Below are 15,920 nucleotides of genomic sequence, written 5' to 3'. Positions count from 1 at the left end.
GCAAAGCACCCCCAAAAGGGTGATGCCTCCCCAAGGGCGACCACCCCCCCACTGCAGCCCCCCCCCAGGCAACATCCCATAGCCCCAGGACAACATCACCCCCCGGCACAACACCCACCCCCAAGGCAATATGCCCCAGTGCTCCCCCCAGAGCAGCAGTCCCCACATCCACCACCAACCAGGACAATAAAATAACTCCTCGATAACAGCCCCCCCTGGTACCACAGCCCCCAGAGCAATTCCTGCAGGGCGATACCCCCACACCTCTAAACCCCCTACCCACAGCTCCCCCATAGGGCATCACCCCATCCATCCCAGTACCCCCCACACCCATAACCTCCGTGCCCACAGCATCCTGACAGCAACGCCCCCCATACCGATGGACCCCCGTGCCCACGGCCCCCAGGGCAGCGTCCCACAGGGCAGTAACCCCACACCCCAGCCCCAGCCCCCTGCAGCCCCTGCCCCACCTGCAGTGTGAGGGTGGCCGTGGGCCCGGTGGAGGCACTCAGCAGCAGCCCGCGGGGTTGGCGCGTGCGGAACATCAGCCCCAGGTGCCAGGGCAGCGGCAGCGGCAGCGCCAGCCCGCTCCACGCCACCAGGCTGCTGCCCAGGAACCGCTGTGGATTCGCCATCTCTGCGGGGCACGGAGCGAGGTGGGTGCCCATCTGCCACCCCAAAACCCATCCCATCCCACCCACCCCCAGCCCCATACCTTCCTGGCACGTCTTGCCCCCAAAGCCCAGCGGGCAGCGGCAGCTGAAGCCGTCCCATTCGTGCACACAGGTGCCCCCGTTGTGGCACGTGCCGCTGTCACACACTGTCCTCTTGGCGGGGCAGCCTGCAGAGGTGGGGGGGCACGGGGTTGGTGACCCCTGAGCGGCTGAGGAATGGCTCTGTGCCCCACTGGGCAGGGACACAGGGACCCCTGGTGCCACGTCCATACACCCAAAGGGCACAGAGACCCCCGGTGCTGCGTTCCAACACCAAGCGGGCACGGGAACCCCCTGCTCAAACGTGCCCACGCCAAGGGAACACAGAGACCCCCATCCCCGCACCCGGTGCCCTTTGGAGTCCCCGGGACCCCCAGCACCTGGCACGGTGCCGTTGTTGGCGATGAAGGCGGCCATGTCCACGGGACGCTCGTCCACGCGCAGGTGCCGCATGCAGCCCACGAAGTGGCGGCTGCGGATGGGGAAGCTCTCGGGCAGGGTGGGCACACCGCCCAGCAGCAGCGGCCCCGTCAGATCCAGCGACCTGCGGCACCGATGTCACCTGGGCAGGGGGGGGGGGACACCACCAAGGGCCCCCGTTCGTCCCCCCCCAGCCCCGTCCCCATCCTCACTTCTTGGAGCCGGACTGGGTGCCCTGTGCCGCACACGAGTAGTTGCCCAACACGGGGCCGAACTTCAGGGCCATGCCCACGTCGCAGTCGTCCACCGCCACCACCGCCACCTTCTGCTCCGAGGGGCCCTGCGGCAGCCCTGACTTGCCCAGCACGGGCTGTGGGCACCCGGTGAGCCCTGCTGATGGCACCGCCTCCTCCCCGATGGCCTTTGTGCCCCCATCGACCTCCTCCAGCAGGGCCGCAGCCCTTCCTCTTCCCTCCGTCTCCTTCCTCATCCTCAAAGCCCCATCCCCAAACCCCTCCGTTCTCTTCCTCATCCCCATACCCACATTCCCGTTCCTCTCCGTCCTCTTCTGCTGTCCCCAAACCTCCACTACCCCTTTTCTCATCCTCCCAAACCCCCACCCCCGCCCCACTCCATCATCTTCCTCCATCCCCAACTCCATGTTCCCTCTCCTCTCCATCCTCGCACCCGATCCCTTCAACCCTCCTCTTCCTCCACCCCCCTTCCCCATCCTCCCCTTCATCCCCCAAATCATCCCTGCGCCCCCTCCCCTTTCTGCTCCCCTCCATCCTTTCCCTCCCACCCCAAACCCCCACCAGCCCCACATCCCCATCCCTCTGCCCCCCACCCAGGGCTGCAGCATCCCAGCACCTCCCCCCTCGCCCCCACCTTGTTGTAGTAGTGCAGCTGCACCCGGTGCCACTGCCCATCACTGACACCGCCCGGAACAAACGGGGACACCGTGGTGGTGGTCTCACCTGTGGGCAGCGCAGGGTGCATCAGGGTGGGGGGGAGCACAGGGAAGGGTGACACGGGGGGGACAGAGCCGTGGGATGGGACGCGAGGGATTGGGTGCAGTGCTTGGGATGAGATGGAGGCAACTGAGGGCCAGGAGCACAACGCATGGGACGGGGATGCGGCGCCAGCTGACGCCAGGGATGTGAAGCATGGGAAGCATGGGATGCAGTGCCAGGGATGGGGATGCAGTGCCAGGGATGGGGATGCAGTGCCAGGGATGGGGATGCAGTGCCAGGCTGCGGCGCCCAGGGGAAATGCCATGGATGCCGTGCCAGGGTGCGGCCCTACCTGCAGAGAAGGTGAGCTGGATCTGCTCCTGGACGATCTCCAGTGCCACGAAGTCGTGCTTCTCGTTGAAGCGCCCGTTGTAGAGCAGCAGCGCGTCCCGCTCCTTGGTGGCGAACCTGGGGACACATTGTGCCCCCACCTCTGTGCTGTGCCCACCATGACGCGCTGCCACCCCCAACCCCTGCCCCGCTGCCCCACCGCCCCCCCTCGGTGCCTTCTGGGTGCCCCATTGCCCCTGCCCCGTGGCCCCAGGCCATGCCGACGGGGCTCCCACCAACCCACGCCCCACTGCCCCAACCCCACAGAGCCCCCACCACCCAACCCCAACACCCCGTTCCCCTCACAGCTTCCATCCCCACTGTTCCTACCCACATCCATAGGGCACTCCCCAGCCCTGGCCCCATTATCCCTGGTGACCCACAGCCCCATTCACCACCACCCCCTCTTTCATAGGGCACCCCCCACCCTTCTGAAGCCCACAGGGCCGCCACCTCCCCACAGCCCCCACCCCACACCCCCATCCCATTCCCCAACCCCGGGTCTCACGTCAGGGTAAGGGTGAAGTGGAAGCGCTGCCGGAGGCCCCGGAAGGTGATGAAGGACCGTGGGGGGAAGCTGCGGGTGCTCATGGCGCAGAAAGGCTTCTCGTAGTGCCCGGGGGGGCACTCGCAGCGGAACCCCCCGACCAGCAGGTTGACACAGGTGCCCCCGTTGCGGCAGACCCCCGGTGCACAGCGGCCACGGCGGGTGCTGAGCTCGCAGTGCTCCCCTGCAGGGAGGGCACCCTGGTGCTGACCCCCAACATTGGGGTGTCCCTCCATCCCCAGTCCTGGGGTCCGTCCCCCCCACAGAGCATCTCCAAACCCCGCTTATCCCCAGCTCCATCACCGTGGCAACCACCTCCTGTCACCATGGCAACCGAGACAACCCCCCCATTGCCCCATAGACAGCTGGTCCCCCCACCCTGGGGTCCCTGGGGGTGTCCCCAGTGCCCCCCTCCCCCCCAGAGTCACACAGGGAGGGGAGCAGATGTGGCAGTGGTGGCAGAGTATCCTCTGCATGTCCCAGTAGTACCCCAGGTGTGTCCCCCTGGTGTCCCATGGGTGTCCCTCATGCATGCCCCCCCTGAGGTACCCCTCCTCAGGGATGTTCTGTAAGGCATGCAGTGGAATGGAGGGGACAGAGGGGATGGTGGAAACAAGGAAGGGACCGTGATGGAGGAGGGATGGACTTGAGGGATGAGAGATGTGTGTTGGGTGGATGGGAAGATCTGGGGGGGATGGATGGATGGGGGGGGGGACGGATTTGGGGGAACGGATGGATGTTGGAATGGATGATGGGGGATGGAAGAGTGATGGGGGATGGACGATGGGCACGGATGGTGAGGGGACGGATGGACGTTAAGATGGAGGACGGGGGGATGGACGGATGATGGGAAAGGATGGTGAGGGGACGGATGATGGGGGACGGCAGAGGGCTCTCACCAGTGAAGTCCTCGTGGCACTCGCAGGTGTAGCCGCCCTCGTGGCTCCGGCAGCGTCCATTGCCACCGCAGGGGCTGGAGAAGGCAGAGGTCCCACCTCCGTCTCGCAGTAGTCGCCGGTGAAGCCGGGCGGGCAGCGGCAGCGCAGGCCGGTGACGGGATGGATGGGCCGGAAGAGGACGGTGTCAGAGGCCAGGAAGGGCGCGGAGCTGTCAAACTTGAGGACGGAGACGCAGCGCATGTAGTTCTCGCAGGGCTCGCGCAGGCAGATGTTGTCGTCGAAGGGCAGCACGCGTTGCGCCGAGATGGCGGCCAGCAGCGAGCGGTTCAGGTAGAGCCGCTCCTGCAGCTCCTCCGAGGAGAAGAAGCGGGCGCCACGCGCCGAGGCCGGCAGCCGCACCGACAGGCTGACGTTGAGGGATGCGCGCGGCCGCCACGTCCGTGTCTGTCTGGATGTTGAAGAGCACCACGCGGTGCCGGGGGGCGGCCAGCACCGCTGCCACCCCCTCCAGGAAGAGGCTGAGCAGGGGAGAGAGGAAGCGCTCCTGGGACATGTCGGCCAGGCGCAGCGTGATGCTGTTGCTCAGCATCTCATCCGTGATCACCGTCCACCCGCAGCGTGCACTGCGCCGTGGCGCTGTGGACTCCGTCTGTGGGCAGGATGGTGGTTGTGGTCAAGGCGGTGGCACCGACTCGTGGGCACCATGGTGGCACTTGGTGATGACGGCCCTGGGGTGAGCACCCAGCTCGCCGTGGTCACCATGGTGGCTCCTGATGGCCACGCAATGCCAACCAGGCTGGTCCCGCTATGGGGTCAGCGCCTGCAATTCCTCCTCCTTGCCGAGTGGCAGAGGGACAGACAGACAGATGGAGGACAGGGAAGAGTCGTTGGAGGACAGATGGACGGAGAGAGCACAGGGAGTGCAGACAGGGGGAGGCGGCTCAGGGGATGGCGATGGGTGACGGCCGGTGGTGGTGGCAAGGGGCTGGGGGGGGCGTTGCTATGGCGGTGGCAGCGGGGGCCCAGCTATGCCAAGAGCCTTTGTTCCTTGGCTGCTGTGCAGGGGGACACGGGGGGGCTCCCAGCACACCCCCTTTGTGTGGCTGGAGCAGGAATGGCAGCGTGGGAGGGCGGGTGCACAGGGATGGGGATGGGAGAAATCACAGCAGCGGGCAGCGTGCGATGGGGGCTTGGGGGAGGATTGGGAAGGGGGGATTCTGCACTCAAGCTGTCCTCTCTATAAACGGGGTGAGAAAGTTCTCCCACACGCCTTCAAAGCGGGGGCTAATGGAGAAGCTGCAGGGAAGGGACGGGAAGGGAGGCAGGATTTGGGGAGGGGGAACCAAACACCCCCACCGCTGTTCTCTGCTCCCAAAGACCCCATGGCTGAGCACTGAGGGTCCTCGGCCAACCCCTCAGTTTTTCCCATTACAGCATGGTGGGGCAGCCTGGACCCCCAACACACCTTGGGATCAGCAGGGTCCCCGTCCCCACCGTCACCCCCACGCCTGAAGGAGCTCCAGGGGGGGATGCACTGCCCCCAGGTGCCCCGCATGGTGCCAGCCAGTTGGGAGGGTCCCAGCCCCATGAGGTGCAGTGACTCAGTTTCCCTCCCTGCCCCTGGGGCGGCCCAGGAGCCACTTCCTCCACACCCTTAGAATCGCTCCCCTGAACCTCTGAGCAGCACCCAACAATTCCATGCCAAAGTCTGAACCCCCACAGAAGACACAGACAGGGAGCTGGGACCCCAACCACGTGCAGCCCCCAAACAGGACCCCCCCCAAACACACACATGGGGCCCCGGGAGCCCCAAACCCATGCAACGATGCCCTGGACCCTCGCTACAAAAATCTATGAATGGAGGTATTGGACCCCCCCAGGTGGGGAGAACACAGGGGGTGCTGAGGCCCTTGGACCTGTGGTGGGATGGGATGGACAAAACGCCACCAGCGCATCCCCAGATCTGGAGGGGGACACCCCAAAACCGCCCCATCAGGGGGTCCTCACCTGACACCGAGACCCTCATGACAGCCTCCAGAGGACGGTTGTTGTCCAGCGCCGGGCTGAGGCGCAGGTCCCCGGTGCGCGGGTCCAGCAGCACCAGGTTGAGCTCATTGCCTTGCTCGAAGGAGTAGGTGAGGCTGTCCGAGACGTCGGGGTCGCGGGCTGGGATGCGTCCGATGACCCCGCCGGGGAAACTGCCCGAACGGTTGGTGATGTAATTGTTGAAGACGATCTCAAAGTTCCTCAGCTGGGGGCTGTTGTCGTTGGCGTCGCGCAGGCGCACGTGGACGGTGGCACGGCTCACCAGCGGGGGCCGAGGTGGCCTGCACCACCATGACGTACTCTGCTTTGGCCTCGTAGTCCAGGTCGGCCAAGGCGGTGAGCTCCCCGGAGAAGATGTCCAACTGGAAGACCTCGGGGATGTTGCCCTCCACGATCTGGTACATGATCTGCGCGTTGGGGCCCTCGTCGGGGTCGGTGGCGGTGATGCGGGCCACCACCAGCCCGATGGGGCTGTTCTCCTCCACGAAGATGTCGAACTCGTCGCGCTCAAAGACCGGAGGGTTGTCGTTGACATCCAGCACCGTCACCTGGATCTCCACCGGCGTCCGCCTGGCTGGCACGCCCTTGTCAACAGCGTACGCCCGCAGGGCATAGAGCGGCACGTTCTCCCGGTCCAGGCGGCGCAAAGTGCGCACGATGCCCGAGGTGGACTCAATGATGAAGTCGCCGTCGCCGTCGTCACCGCCCTGGAAGGTGTAGAAGACCCTTCCGTTGAGCCCCGAGTCACGGTCGGTGGCCGAGACCTGGAGGACGCTGGTGAAGGCGGGGACGTCCTCGTAGACGGAGCCCTGGTAGGAGTCGCGCAGGAACTGGGGCGCGTTGTCGTTGACGTCGCTCACCAGGATCTCCAGGTAGGTGGTGTCGGACTTCTGCGGGATGCCGTTGTCCCGGGCTGTGATGGCCAACGTGTAGGAAACCTGGTCCTCGTAGTCCAGCTCCATCTGCGTGGTGACGGCCCCCGTGTCGGGCGCAATGCGGAACTGTGGGATGCTGTCCTCCATCAGGTAGGTGATGCGGGCGTTCTCCCCCGTGTCCTCATCCGTGGCACTGATGACCACCACCGTGGTGCCCACCGGCCGGTCCTCGTTGACATTGACGGTGTAGTGGGAGCTCTGGAAAACGGGGCGGTGCGTGTTGGCGTCGGTGACGTTGACCACCACCTGGGCCGTGTCCTGGCGCGTGCCATCGGAGGCGGCGACGGTGAGCAGGTAGTGCCGCTCCAGCTTGTAGTCCAGTGGCAGGGCGAGCGAGAGGAGCCCCCCGCCGCTCTGGCTGGTGATGGAGAAGCGGTTGCGGGTGTTGCCGCTGGAGATCTGGTAGGTGATGACGCTGTTGGCGTCGCGGTCGACGGCGGAGACGGTCAGCACGCTGGTGCCCACTGCCGCGTCCTCGTTGAGGCGGGCGCCGTATTCGCGCTGCGTGAACTCAGGGCTGTTGTCATTGACATCCAGGATGGTGACGCTGACGCTGGCCGAGGACGCCATAGGGGGGCTGCCCTGATCCTGCGCCTCCACCTCGAAGCTGTAGAAGTCCACCGCCTCGCGGTCCAGCTCGGATGCCACCACGATCCACCCGGTGCTGTTGTTGATGGCGAAAGGGAAGCCGGCGCCGGTCTCCAGGAGGGTGTAAGCCAGGCGGAGCGTTGTCCCCTGAGTCGGCATCGATGGCTTGCACGTGGATGACAGAATAGCCCACAGGCACGTTCTCCAGCACGGTGGCCTGGAAGGGAGTGCTGACAAAGATGGGCGCGTTGTCGTTGACGTCCAGCACCTGCACGGTGACCAAACCGCTGATGTTGGAGAGCGGCGGCCGCCCGCCGTCCTGCGCACGGATGCGCAGCGTGAATTCCTTGCTGGCCTCGTAGTCCAGCGGGGGTGACAACGTCCAGAGCGCCCGTCTGCGCGTCGATGTAGAAGTGGCCGCGTGTGTTGCCGCTGACGATGCTGTAGTGCACCACAGCGTTGCTGCCCTTGTCACGGTCGGTGGCCGTCACCCTCAGCACGGCCGTGTTGGGCAGCACGTCCTCGGGGACCTGCACCACGTAGCGCTTCTCGCTGAACTGCGGCGCGTTGTCGTTGTCGTCCTCCACCGCGATGCGCACCGTGGCGGTGGCGCTGCGGGGTCCCGGCTCCTGGCCCCTGATCCGCGGCTTCCACCAACAGCTCGAACGCCTCCACGGCCTCCCGGTCCACGGGGCCGCGGGTGCGGATGACGCCGGAGCGCGGATCGATCTCGAACACCTCGTTGGCGCCGCCGGCGTTCAGCAGCCGGTACAGCACGTTGGCGTTGGGGCCGGCGTCGCCGTCGGTGGCGCGCACCGTCAGCACCTCGTAGCCGACCTCCAGGTTCTCCCCGCACGCTCTCCCGGTACTCGTGCTGCTCGAAGGCCGGGTCGTGGTCGTTGGCGTCGCTCACCGTCACCGTCAGCGTGGCCATGGCGCTGCGCCGCGGCGTGCCGTGATCCACCGCGGTGACGCGGAACACGTGGCTGCTTTTGCTCTCGCGGTCCAGCGGAGCGGCCGTGGTGACGGCGCCGGTATCGGGGTCGATGGCGAAGAGCGCGTCGGAGCGGCTGTCGAAGAGCGCGGCCATGGCGTAGCGCAGCCGGCCCGCCTCGCCCGAGTCGGGGTCGGTCGCCGTCACCTGTGCCACCGCCGTCCCCGCCGGGCGGTTCTCCGGCACCGCCGCCTGGTAGCTGGGGGGCTGGAACTGCGGCGCGTTGTTGGGGCTGCGGCGGCGGCGGCGGGGGAGCAGTGCGCCCGGAGGGCTGCGGGCGGTGCTCCCGGTCCTCCCAGTGCCTGCGGGGAGCTGAGAGCCCCCGGTGGCTGCAGCGCGTGCCAGACGCTCGGCGCTCCCGGCTCCTCCACGGCTGTAAGCACGGCCACGAGTGCCGGTGCCGCCGCTCTCTCCCCGGTGCCGCTTGCGCTGCCGGTGTCGGCGGTGCTCGCGGTTCCTCCTTGGCCTCGTGCCCCGCCGCTCTCCCTGCCGCTCCCGGCGCCTCCACGGCTTCGGGCTCCGCCGCTCCCCCCGGCGCTCATTGTGCTCCCGGTACCGTTTGTACCCCCGCCGTCTGCGTCACGCGCGGCGCGCTCGGTGCTCCCGGTGCTTCCATGGCCTCGCGCACCGCCGCAGGTGCCGGTGCCGCCGCTCTCCCCGCCGCTCCCGTTGCCGCGGGACCCCCCCGCGCTCCCACCGCCGCCGCCGCTGTCCCCGGTGCCGCTGGAAGCGCTGGAAGAGAGCGGGGGCGGCCGCGCTCCACCGCCGTCCCCGGCGCCGAGGTGCGAGAGCAGAGCTGCGGGCGGGCAGGTGCCGGTGCCGGTATCGGTGCCGCGGGGCCGTCCCGGCGCGGCCAGCAGCAGCAGCGCCAGCAGCGCCAGCAGAGCCCGCAGCAGCGGCGCGGCCCCGCGGGCGGGCGGAGCGCCCATGGCGCGGTGCGGCCGATGCCGCCGATGCCGCTCAGCCCCGCGCCGCCGCCCGCGCGCGCCCGCCGGGGCGGGGCCGACACCGTGCGGGATTGCGCGGCGCTTAAAGGAGCCGCCGCTCCCCCCCCGGCCCCGCCCCGCCCTCCGGCACCTGCCCCAGCCGCGGGCACACGGGCACGCGGGCGCGCGAATGCGCGAGGCGCGATCCGCGTGCACGCGCGTGCACAATACAGCCGCCGTGTGCGCCAGCACGGACGTGCAGACGCGGTCGCCCGGCTGCGCGGCGCGCGGGTTGCACGGACGTGCACACACACGAACGCTCACCCACGCACGGGTGCGGGCACACGCACACGCACACGCACGTCCCACGCGCAATGCACACGTGCGCACACGCGCTCGGCCCGCAGGCGCGCCTTGCATGCAGCTGCGGGACCCCGACAGAGCCGGGACCGGGATGGAGCGGGACGTGGGGGCAGCGGGACAAACTGGGACAAACTGGGGGAGCAACGGGAACGCTGGGACGGAGGGGTGGAGGGGGGTTCTGGGGGCCGAGGGACCGCCGGGAGCAGCGCGGAGCCGCTCCCCGGCTCTCGGAACGGGTCGGGCGGGGACAGCGGAGCCGCCCGGGGACCCCCAGCCCGCGCCCGGTGACTCAGCGGCGCGCCTCGCCCTGCCCGGGGGCTCCCGGTGCCCTTCAAAGGCGATGCGCGGCCGGGGCGGGCAGAACCGGCCGGGCGGGGTGCTGCGGGGCTGGGGGGGGCCGACGCCGGGCCGCCCCCCACACCTTTCCCGTGGGCGCAGCCCCGAGTTTCCCACGCGCGAAGCGCAGCCGCCTCCAGTGGGTGGCACGGATCCCCCGTTGCCCCACCGCCGGGAAACTGAGGCACGCAGCCCCCCCCCCGCCTCCCCCCCACTCGCTGCCCACCGCCGCGGGGGTCCCGGCAGCAGCTGGGCGAGGGGGGGCCCCGGCCCCTCGTTGAATTACAAATGCGATCGGCCTTTGTCTGAGCCATTGTGTGGGGTCGGCGGCGGCCCCCGCGCCCAGCTGCTGCCATCGGAGGCGCAGAAACGGAGCGGGGCCAGGGCCGCCCCCGCGGGGCTGCAAAATCCCCCACCTCCAAAGCAACGACCGAGCCCCCGCGGGAGGACACGCAGCCCCACGCACGGCTCAGCAGCTTTCTTTGCTTTATTGGGTTGAGGGAAGGAAGGTTTCCGCCCCTGCCATGAGCCCGCCATGCAGTGACCCCGCTGGGGAGGCGGGGGGGCCGGAGCCGCACTTTGGGCCGGAGCCCCACGACTGTCAGTTCTTTGCCCTGTGGTGCCGCAGGGCCGGGTGGAGACCGGGCAGCTCCCGCCCCAGACTCGACCCGAAGCGAAGGAGGCGGCGCAGAGCCCGGCGGAGCCGAAGGACTCAGGCGCTGCTGACGCCCATGTTCTGCATCTGCTCCTCCAGCACCCGCTCCCCGCCCGCAGCCTTTTTCCTGCCGCCTTCCTGCTGCTTCTTCTGCTTCTTGGAGAGCTCCTGCTCGATGGGGGCCGGCTTCACAAAGCGGATGATCTGCCGGAGGTCTGCGGGAAGGACAGAAGGAACGGATTGCAGCCCGCGGGGCTTTCCTGACCCTGCAGCCCCACACCCCAGAGGCACAGGGGGGTCCGGCAGCGTGCAGGGCGCTACCTGGGGGCATGAAGTCCCGCAGCCGCTCGGGGACGACGATGCCCTCCTCGGTCTGGTAGTTCTCCAGGATGGCGCAGATGGTTCGGGTGGTGGCACACATTGTGGCGTTGAGCATGTGCACAAACTCCACCTGAGGCAGGTGGATGCGTGAAGTGGGGACACCGGGGAACAGCAAATGGGGAACGGGGAACATGACCGCCCAGCCCCACACCCTCACCTTGTCCATCATCTTCTTGGTCTGCCCAAAGCGGATGCGCAAGCGGCGCGCCTGGTAGTCGGTGCAGTTGGAGCAGGACACGAGCTCACGGAACGCTCCTGAGCCTGGGAACCAAGCCTCCAAGTCCAGCTTCTTGCTGGCAGCGTGGTTCAGGGCGCCTGGTGGGCAGCAGGGCAGCAGTTAGGGGCTGCAGCCACAACACACCCCACTGCGGGATGCAGCCAGGGGTCAAAGCCCACAAAGTGACCTCAGCGCAGCGCTGGGTGGGAGGCAGCGCTCCTGCCTGGCAGAGCAGAGGACGGAAGGAACCTCAGCGGGGGCACATCTTCAAACAGGAGCCACTTGGGCTGCCCCTCTCTTCCAGAGGCACAGTGGGGACAGGGCAGAGGGGTGCCCCACAGCGTGTGCCTGTCCTGGTGTCCCCTTCCCACGGCTGAGGTGCCACCCCCCCCTCGGCAGGTCTGGGGATGCACAGCGTGGGAACGTGAGCCAGCAGTGCTCTGGGACAAAGGAAGCGGAGCTGGGAAGTGGGTCAGGGTCACGGTGACACCCGAGGCGCTGGCAGAGGTGCCGGGCTCCTCCCAGACCAGCACAGCATGGAAACAAGGGGAAGAAGCCCCCACCCCAAAAGCTGGCACCCCACGCAGCCCTGCAGTGCAGACCCCTACCCGAAACGATGTTGACGACGTGGTAGGGGATGCCCAGGGACTGGTAGAACTCCTCGGCCGTGGCGATCATCTCATCAAACATCTCCCATGACTTGTTGTCGTGCGGGGAGGCGTAGACGAACTGCTCGATCTGCAGAGATCCCCCATGTCGGCTCCATCCCAGCCCCAAACCCCACACGCCGCCCCCCAGCCGCCCTCACCTTCTCAAACTGATGCACACGGAAGATGCCGCGCGTGTCGCGGCCGTGCGAGCCGACCTCCTGGCGGAAGCAGGTGGACAGCCCTGCATATTTGATGGGCAGATCCTCCGGCTTCAGCCACTCGTCGCGGTGCAGGGCGGCGATGGGCTGCTCGGAGGTGGCAATGAGGTACTTCTCATCGATGGAGCTGTCCTCGGCCTTCTCGCTGCCTTTGCCGATCACCTGGGGAACAGGAAGGGACCGTGGGCTTGGGAAAGAGACAGCGCCCTCCTTTCCCAGCTGTTCTCCCACAACCCACAGCCCTGACAGATGCTGCTGGTGGCGGCACGGACGCCCAGCCCCCTGGCAGCAACGTTTTCCAGGAGCGGTGCTGAGAGCAGAACGGGGCGGCTGCAAAGTGGGTCGCAAGAAGGGGAGCAGCTGCCGTTTGCTGGCCTCCTTTCAGGGCCTTGATGGCCTCCTGCCAGCTCCTGACAACCAGGCTGGGGACGAGCCGCCTCCGTCACCACATCGCCGTGACAACCGGCTGCATTGGCTGCGGACCGCCAAGCCTTCCTCAGAGCAAAGCAGACCCAGAGCCTTGCTGGGTGAGTGGATGGCAGCTGGCTGCCCCCTGGCAGGGGGAGGCACACGGCGTGGGCTGGGCGGGACGGTTGGACCCTGAGGGGCCACGGGTGCCAGGCGGCGAGACACAGAGAGCCAGCGGGCGTCGGGCTCACCTTGTAGAGCTCCTCGTCAAACTGGCTGAGCTGGGCCACCTCCTGCATCACCTCCTTCCGCATGAAGAAAGGCGTGTAGACAGGAGTGTAGCCCTTGGCACGGAGGCTCTGCAGGGCGTACTGGATCAGGGCCTGCTCCAGGAACACCAGGGGACCCTGCGGGATGGGGGAAGCCACGGCTGGTCACACACACCCTGCTGTGACGTCCCCACGGAGCACTGGGCTGCAGGGCTCTCACCTTCAAGAAGTAGCCCCGGCTCCCCGCGACAACGGCCCCCTTCTCTCCCTCGTAACCATCCACCATCACCACCAGGTCCACGTGGGAATACTTCTTCCTGCAGCTGCAGTCCCCCCAGATCCGCTCCACCTTGTTGTCTGCATCCTGTGCACAGAGGAAGGGGAGAACGCTTCACATCTCCTCCCCGGGGCCGCGGTGACATCAGTGCGTTCCCCACCGGGCAGTTTGGGAACACGACCCCCGGTCGCCTCCCTCTCCCTCCCCCCCAGCCCCACACAGGGGCCCCATCCCGACCCAGGCTTTGCCATCCGGCAGCGACCAAACAGAGCCTGGAACCCCAGTGCTGATCCCTGCTGGTCACTCATTGTGCGGCCGCTTGGCAGCTGGCCCGACCCGATTGTGTTCCTCCAGCAAAATATTCCTGCTGGATGAATGGGGGCAGCGAAGGGAGATCCCAGCCCCCGGCCCGCTGTGAATTTCCCATGTATGGCCCGAACAATGCGCTGTCTGAGCCGCTCTTTGTGCGCTCCCAGCAGGAAACGCTGTCTTGTCATGCAGATTTCATTCACCTCCAGCAGATCTGGGGGGGGGGCACGGCCCCACAGCAGCGTCCCGCTTTGACGAACCAGCTCGGCCAGCCTGGGGCAGCCCCGCAGCCCCCAAACCGCGCACGGTGCCGGGCTCCATCCCTACCTCATCGTTGCTGATGGGCACCGAGGGGTGCAGGAGGTTCCCGATCTCCCGGAGGCTCTCAAAGCGTTCTGCCTCCAGCCTGACGCGCTCCGCATCGCACTTCAGGATGGCTTCGTCGATGAGGAGACGGACCTTCTTGATCTGCGACACCTGCAGCCCCTGCACAGGGAGGAAAGCCGCTGAGGAGCGGGGGCTGAGCGCAGTCAATCACCCTGCCCTGACATCCACGGCCTCCGGAGTGAAACCCGCGGGCTGAGCGCATCAAACAACAGCCAGAGAGGACAAAGCCCCGACATCGGTCAGGCTCTGAAAAGCCCCGGGTGAAGCACGGCGTCATGCAGCGCCTGGCAGCCACAACGGGGAGCAGTCAGCTCCCATGGCAGCAAAAGCCGACCAGCGTCACGCTCATTAAACAGCGTGGTTAATGAAGGGGGAAGGCGAGCGGGCAGTGAGGGAGGGCCTCCAGGGAACAGCAGCTACTGAGGCTGCTCGGATCCCCCCGTAACCGCAGGTCGGGTCGCTGACCGGCGCTGCTGCACAGCGGTGCTGGCCTCCAGATGAATGACAGCGGGAAAAAGCCGGCTTAGGACCGGGAGAAATGGGGATCCCCGCTATGGGGCTGCAGGCAGTGCTGGGGATCCATACGAGCCGTGGGGGGGAGGTGGGGTCGGACTCACCCCCAGGACATCAGCTGTCAGCTCATCCAGGTTCTGCGCGCTCTCTGGCACGGACTCATCGCTCCCTACGGGCTCCTTCTTCTGCAGCACGAGGGAAGAGAAACCCCGCCAGGGTTTAAAGACCCGGACAAGAAGGTAAAAGCATCCTTTAACATTGCCGGGGAGAGGCTGGCGAGGCCCTCACCTTCATCTTATCACCGATGGTTTTGCTGCAAAGGTTCTTCAGCTTGTTCAAGTTATCAGCACGAAATCTGCCTGCGGGGGGGGGGGGGCCGTCAGTGGGGCACACGAGCGGGGCTGCAGCCAGGAGCTCCAGCACCAGAGCTTCCTTTAATGCCATTGCGAGCAACACCACAGCCGTGGGGTTGAGCCCCTTTAAACCCAACGGGAGCAGCGCTGCACCACTCGGATCCCAAAATCCGGGGCCGCTGGGGGTCTGGGCGGGTCCAGGGCTGCGGGGTGACATTGGAGCATCTCGTTTTGCTCAGCAAAGCGTGGCGGGGACAGGAGCCGCGATGAGGGGACGCACGCAGCTCCCTGTGGGTGACGCAGGGTTCGCTGCCCCCGGATCCCCGCAGGGCGGCACAGCGGGACGCGCCAACAACACCGCGTGTCTGCAGGACGCGGGGCGGCTCCCGGGAGGGCAGAACGGCCACGGCATCACCGGGCGCCGGGCACGGGGCTGAGCCGGCACGGATTGCATCAGCCGGGAACGGACGGCGGCACGCGGGGCTCCGAAACACCGCCGCGGGGCTGCGCAGAGCCCGGCCCGGCCGTCCCCAACCCCGCGGGCTGCCCCCCCCCCCCCCTCCGGTTTTAGGACCCCCCCCAACCCCGGGTCTCGGCTCAGCCCCAATAGGAGCGCGGCTCCCCGGGGGGGGCGGTCCCACGTACACCTCCGCCAGGCGCCGTCCGCCCGCACCAGCGCGTCCACCAGCGCCGGGTCTTTGAAGCGTTTCCGTTGCATCTCCCGCACGGCCGCGGGATCCCCGCCTTTGTCGGCACGGAACAGGTCCAGGTCCAGCACCATGGCGGCGGCTCCGGAGCGCGGTGACAGCGGCGGTTCCCGTGCCCGTGTCCGTTCCGCACTGCGCCTGCGCAGCGCCGCAGGGCGGGGCCTCCACGGAGCAGCCGAGGGGGGGCGATGTGTGGGTAGAGCGCCGACAGCGCGCCGGCAGCGCCCCCTGGTGGAGACGAGGCGGCGCTGCGTTGGGTCTGAGGGCCCCCGCTTGCGGCTGCCGGCGGGGCTCTGCGCGACCCCACGGGAGTAAAGGAGCCTTGTGGCATCCCTGTGGCGCACATGTGGCAAGCCAAGGACACCATCTATCACCCAATAGCATCCTTCCGGTAACCTCCAGCATCCCCCATAACATCCCCACGGCACTGTGTGGCCCCCCCCATGGGGCTTTCATCATCTCTTAT

The 15,920-nt window shown here is 67.5% G+C and overlaps 2 protein-coding genes across 3 annotated transcripts in view; both read right to left on the bottom strand.

The window, feature by feature from the left end:
• CELSR2 (cadherin EGF LAG seven-pass G-type receptor 2) overlaps window positions 1-9,414 on the bottom strand; it is a 19,234-nt gene extending 9,820 nt beyond the window's left edge. Inside the window, 18 exon segments of the mRNA XM_048925993.1 lie at window positions 471-637; window positions 716-841; window positions 1,094-1,257; window positions 1,346-1,503; window positions 2,022-2,110; window positions 2,439-2,554; window positions 2,985-3,207; window positions 3,923-4,013; window positions 4,016-4,339; window positions 4,341-4,529; window positions 4,531-4,571; window positions 5,930-6,236; window positions 6,238-7,626; window positions 7,628-7,861; window positions 7,863-8,126; window positions 8,128-8,340; window positions 8,342-8,899; window positions 8,902-9,414. Coding sequence (XP_048781950.1) covers window positions 471-637; window positions 716-841; window positions 1,094-1,257; window positions 1,346-1,503; window positions 2,022-2,110; window positions 2,439-2,554; window positions 2,985-3,207; window positions 3,923-4,013; window positions 4,016-4,339; window positions 4,341-4,529; window positions 4,531-4,571; window positions 5,930-6,236; window positions 6,238-7,626; window positions 7,628-7,861; window positions 7,863-8,126; window positions 8,128-8,340; window positions 8,342-8,899; window positions 8,902-9,414 — 5,166 coding nt within the window.
• Window positions 9,415-10,579: 1,165 nt separating this feature from the next.
• Window positions 10,580-15,612, bottom strand: SARS1 (seryl-tRNA synthetase 1). 2 transcript variants are annotated; one of them, XM_048925996.1, is made up of 11 exons: window positions 15,393-15,611; window positions 14,683-14,753; window positions 14,499-14,579; window positions 13,822-13,980; window positions 13,129-13,272; window positions 12,891-13,046; window positions 12,172-12,393; window positions 11,972-12,101; window positions 11,304-11,461; window positions 11,087-11,216; window positions 10,580-10,980 (listed from the first exon to the last, which is right to left on the bottom strand). In XM_048925996.1, the coding sequence occupies exons 1-11, from the start codon at window positions 15,526-15,528 to the stop codon at window positions 10,823-10,825; spliced, it is 1,545 nt and encodes a 514-aa protein (XP_048781953.1). In that variant the 5' UTR covers window positions 15,529-15,611; the 3' UTR covers window positions 10,580-10,822. The 2 variants fall into 2 exon arrangements, with proteins under 2 accessions (XP_048781953.1, XP_048781952.1); XM_048925995.1 differs by having other exon boundaries at window positions 11,087-11,461; window positions 15,393-15,612.
• Window positions 15,613-15,920: the final 308 nt, after the last annotated feature.

This window comes from Lagopus muta, chromosome 24 (genome assembly GCF_023343835.1).
Source record: "Lagopus muta isolate bLagMut1 chromosome 24, bLagMut1 primary, whole genome shotgun sequence".
Taxonomy (NCBI): Eukaryota; Metazoa; Chordata; class Aves; order Galliformes; family Phasianidae; genus Lagopus; species Lagopus muta.
Note: the sequence above shows the minus strand (reverse complement) of the source record. Positions and strands in the feature narration are given on the sequence as shown.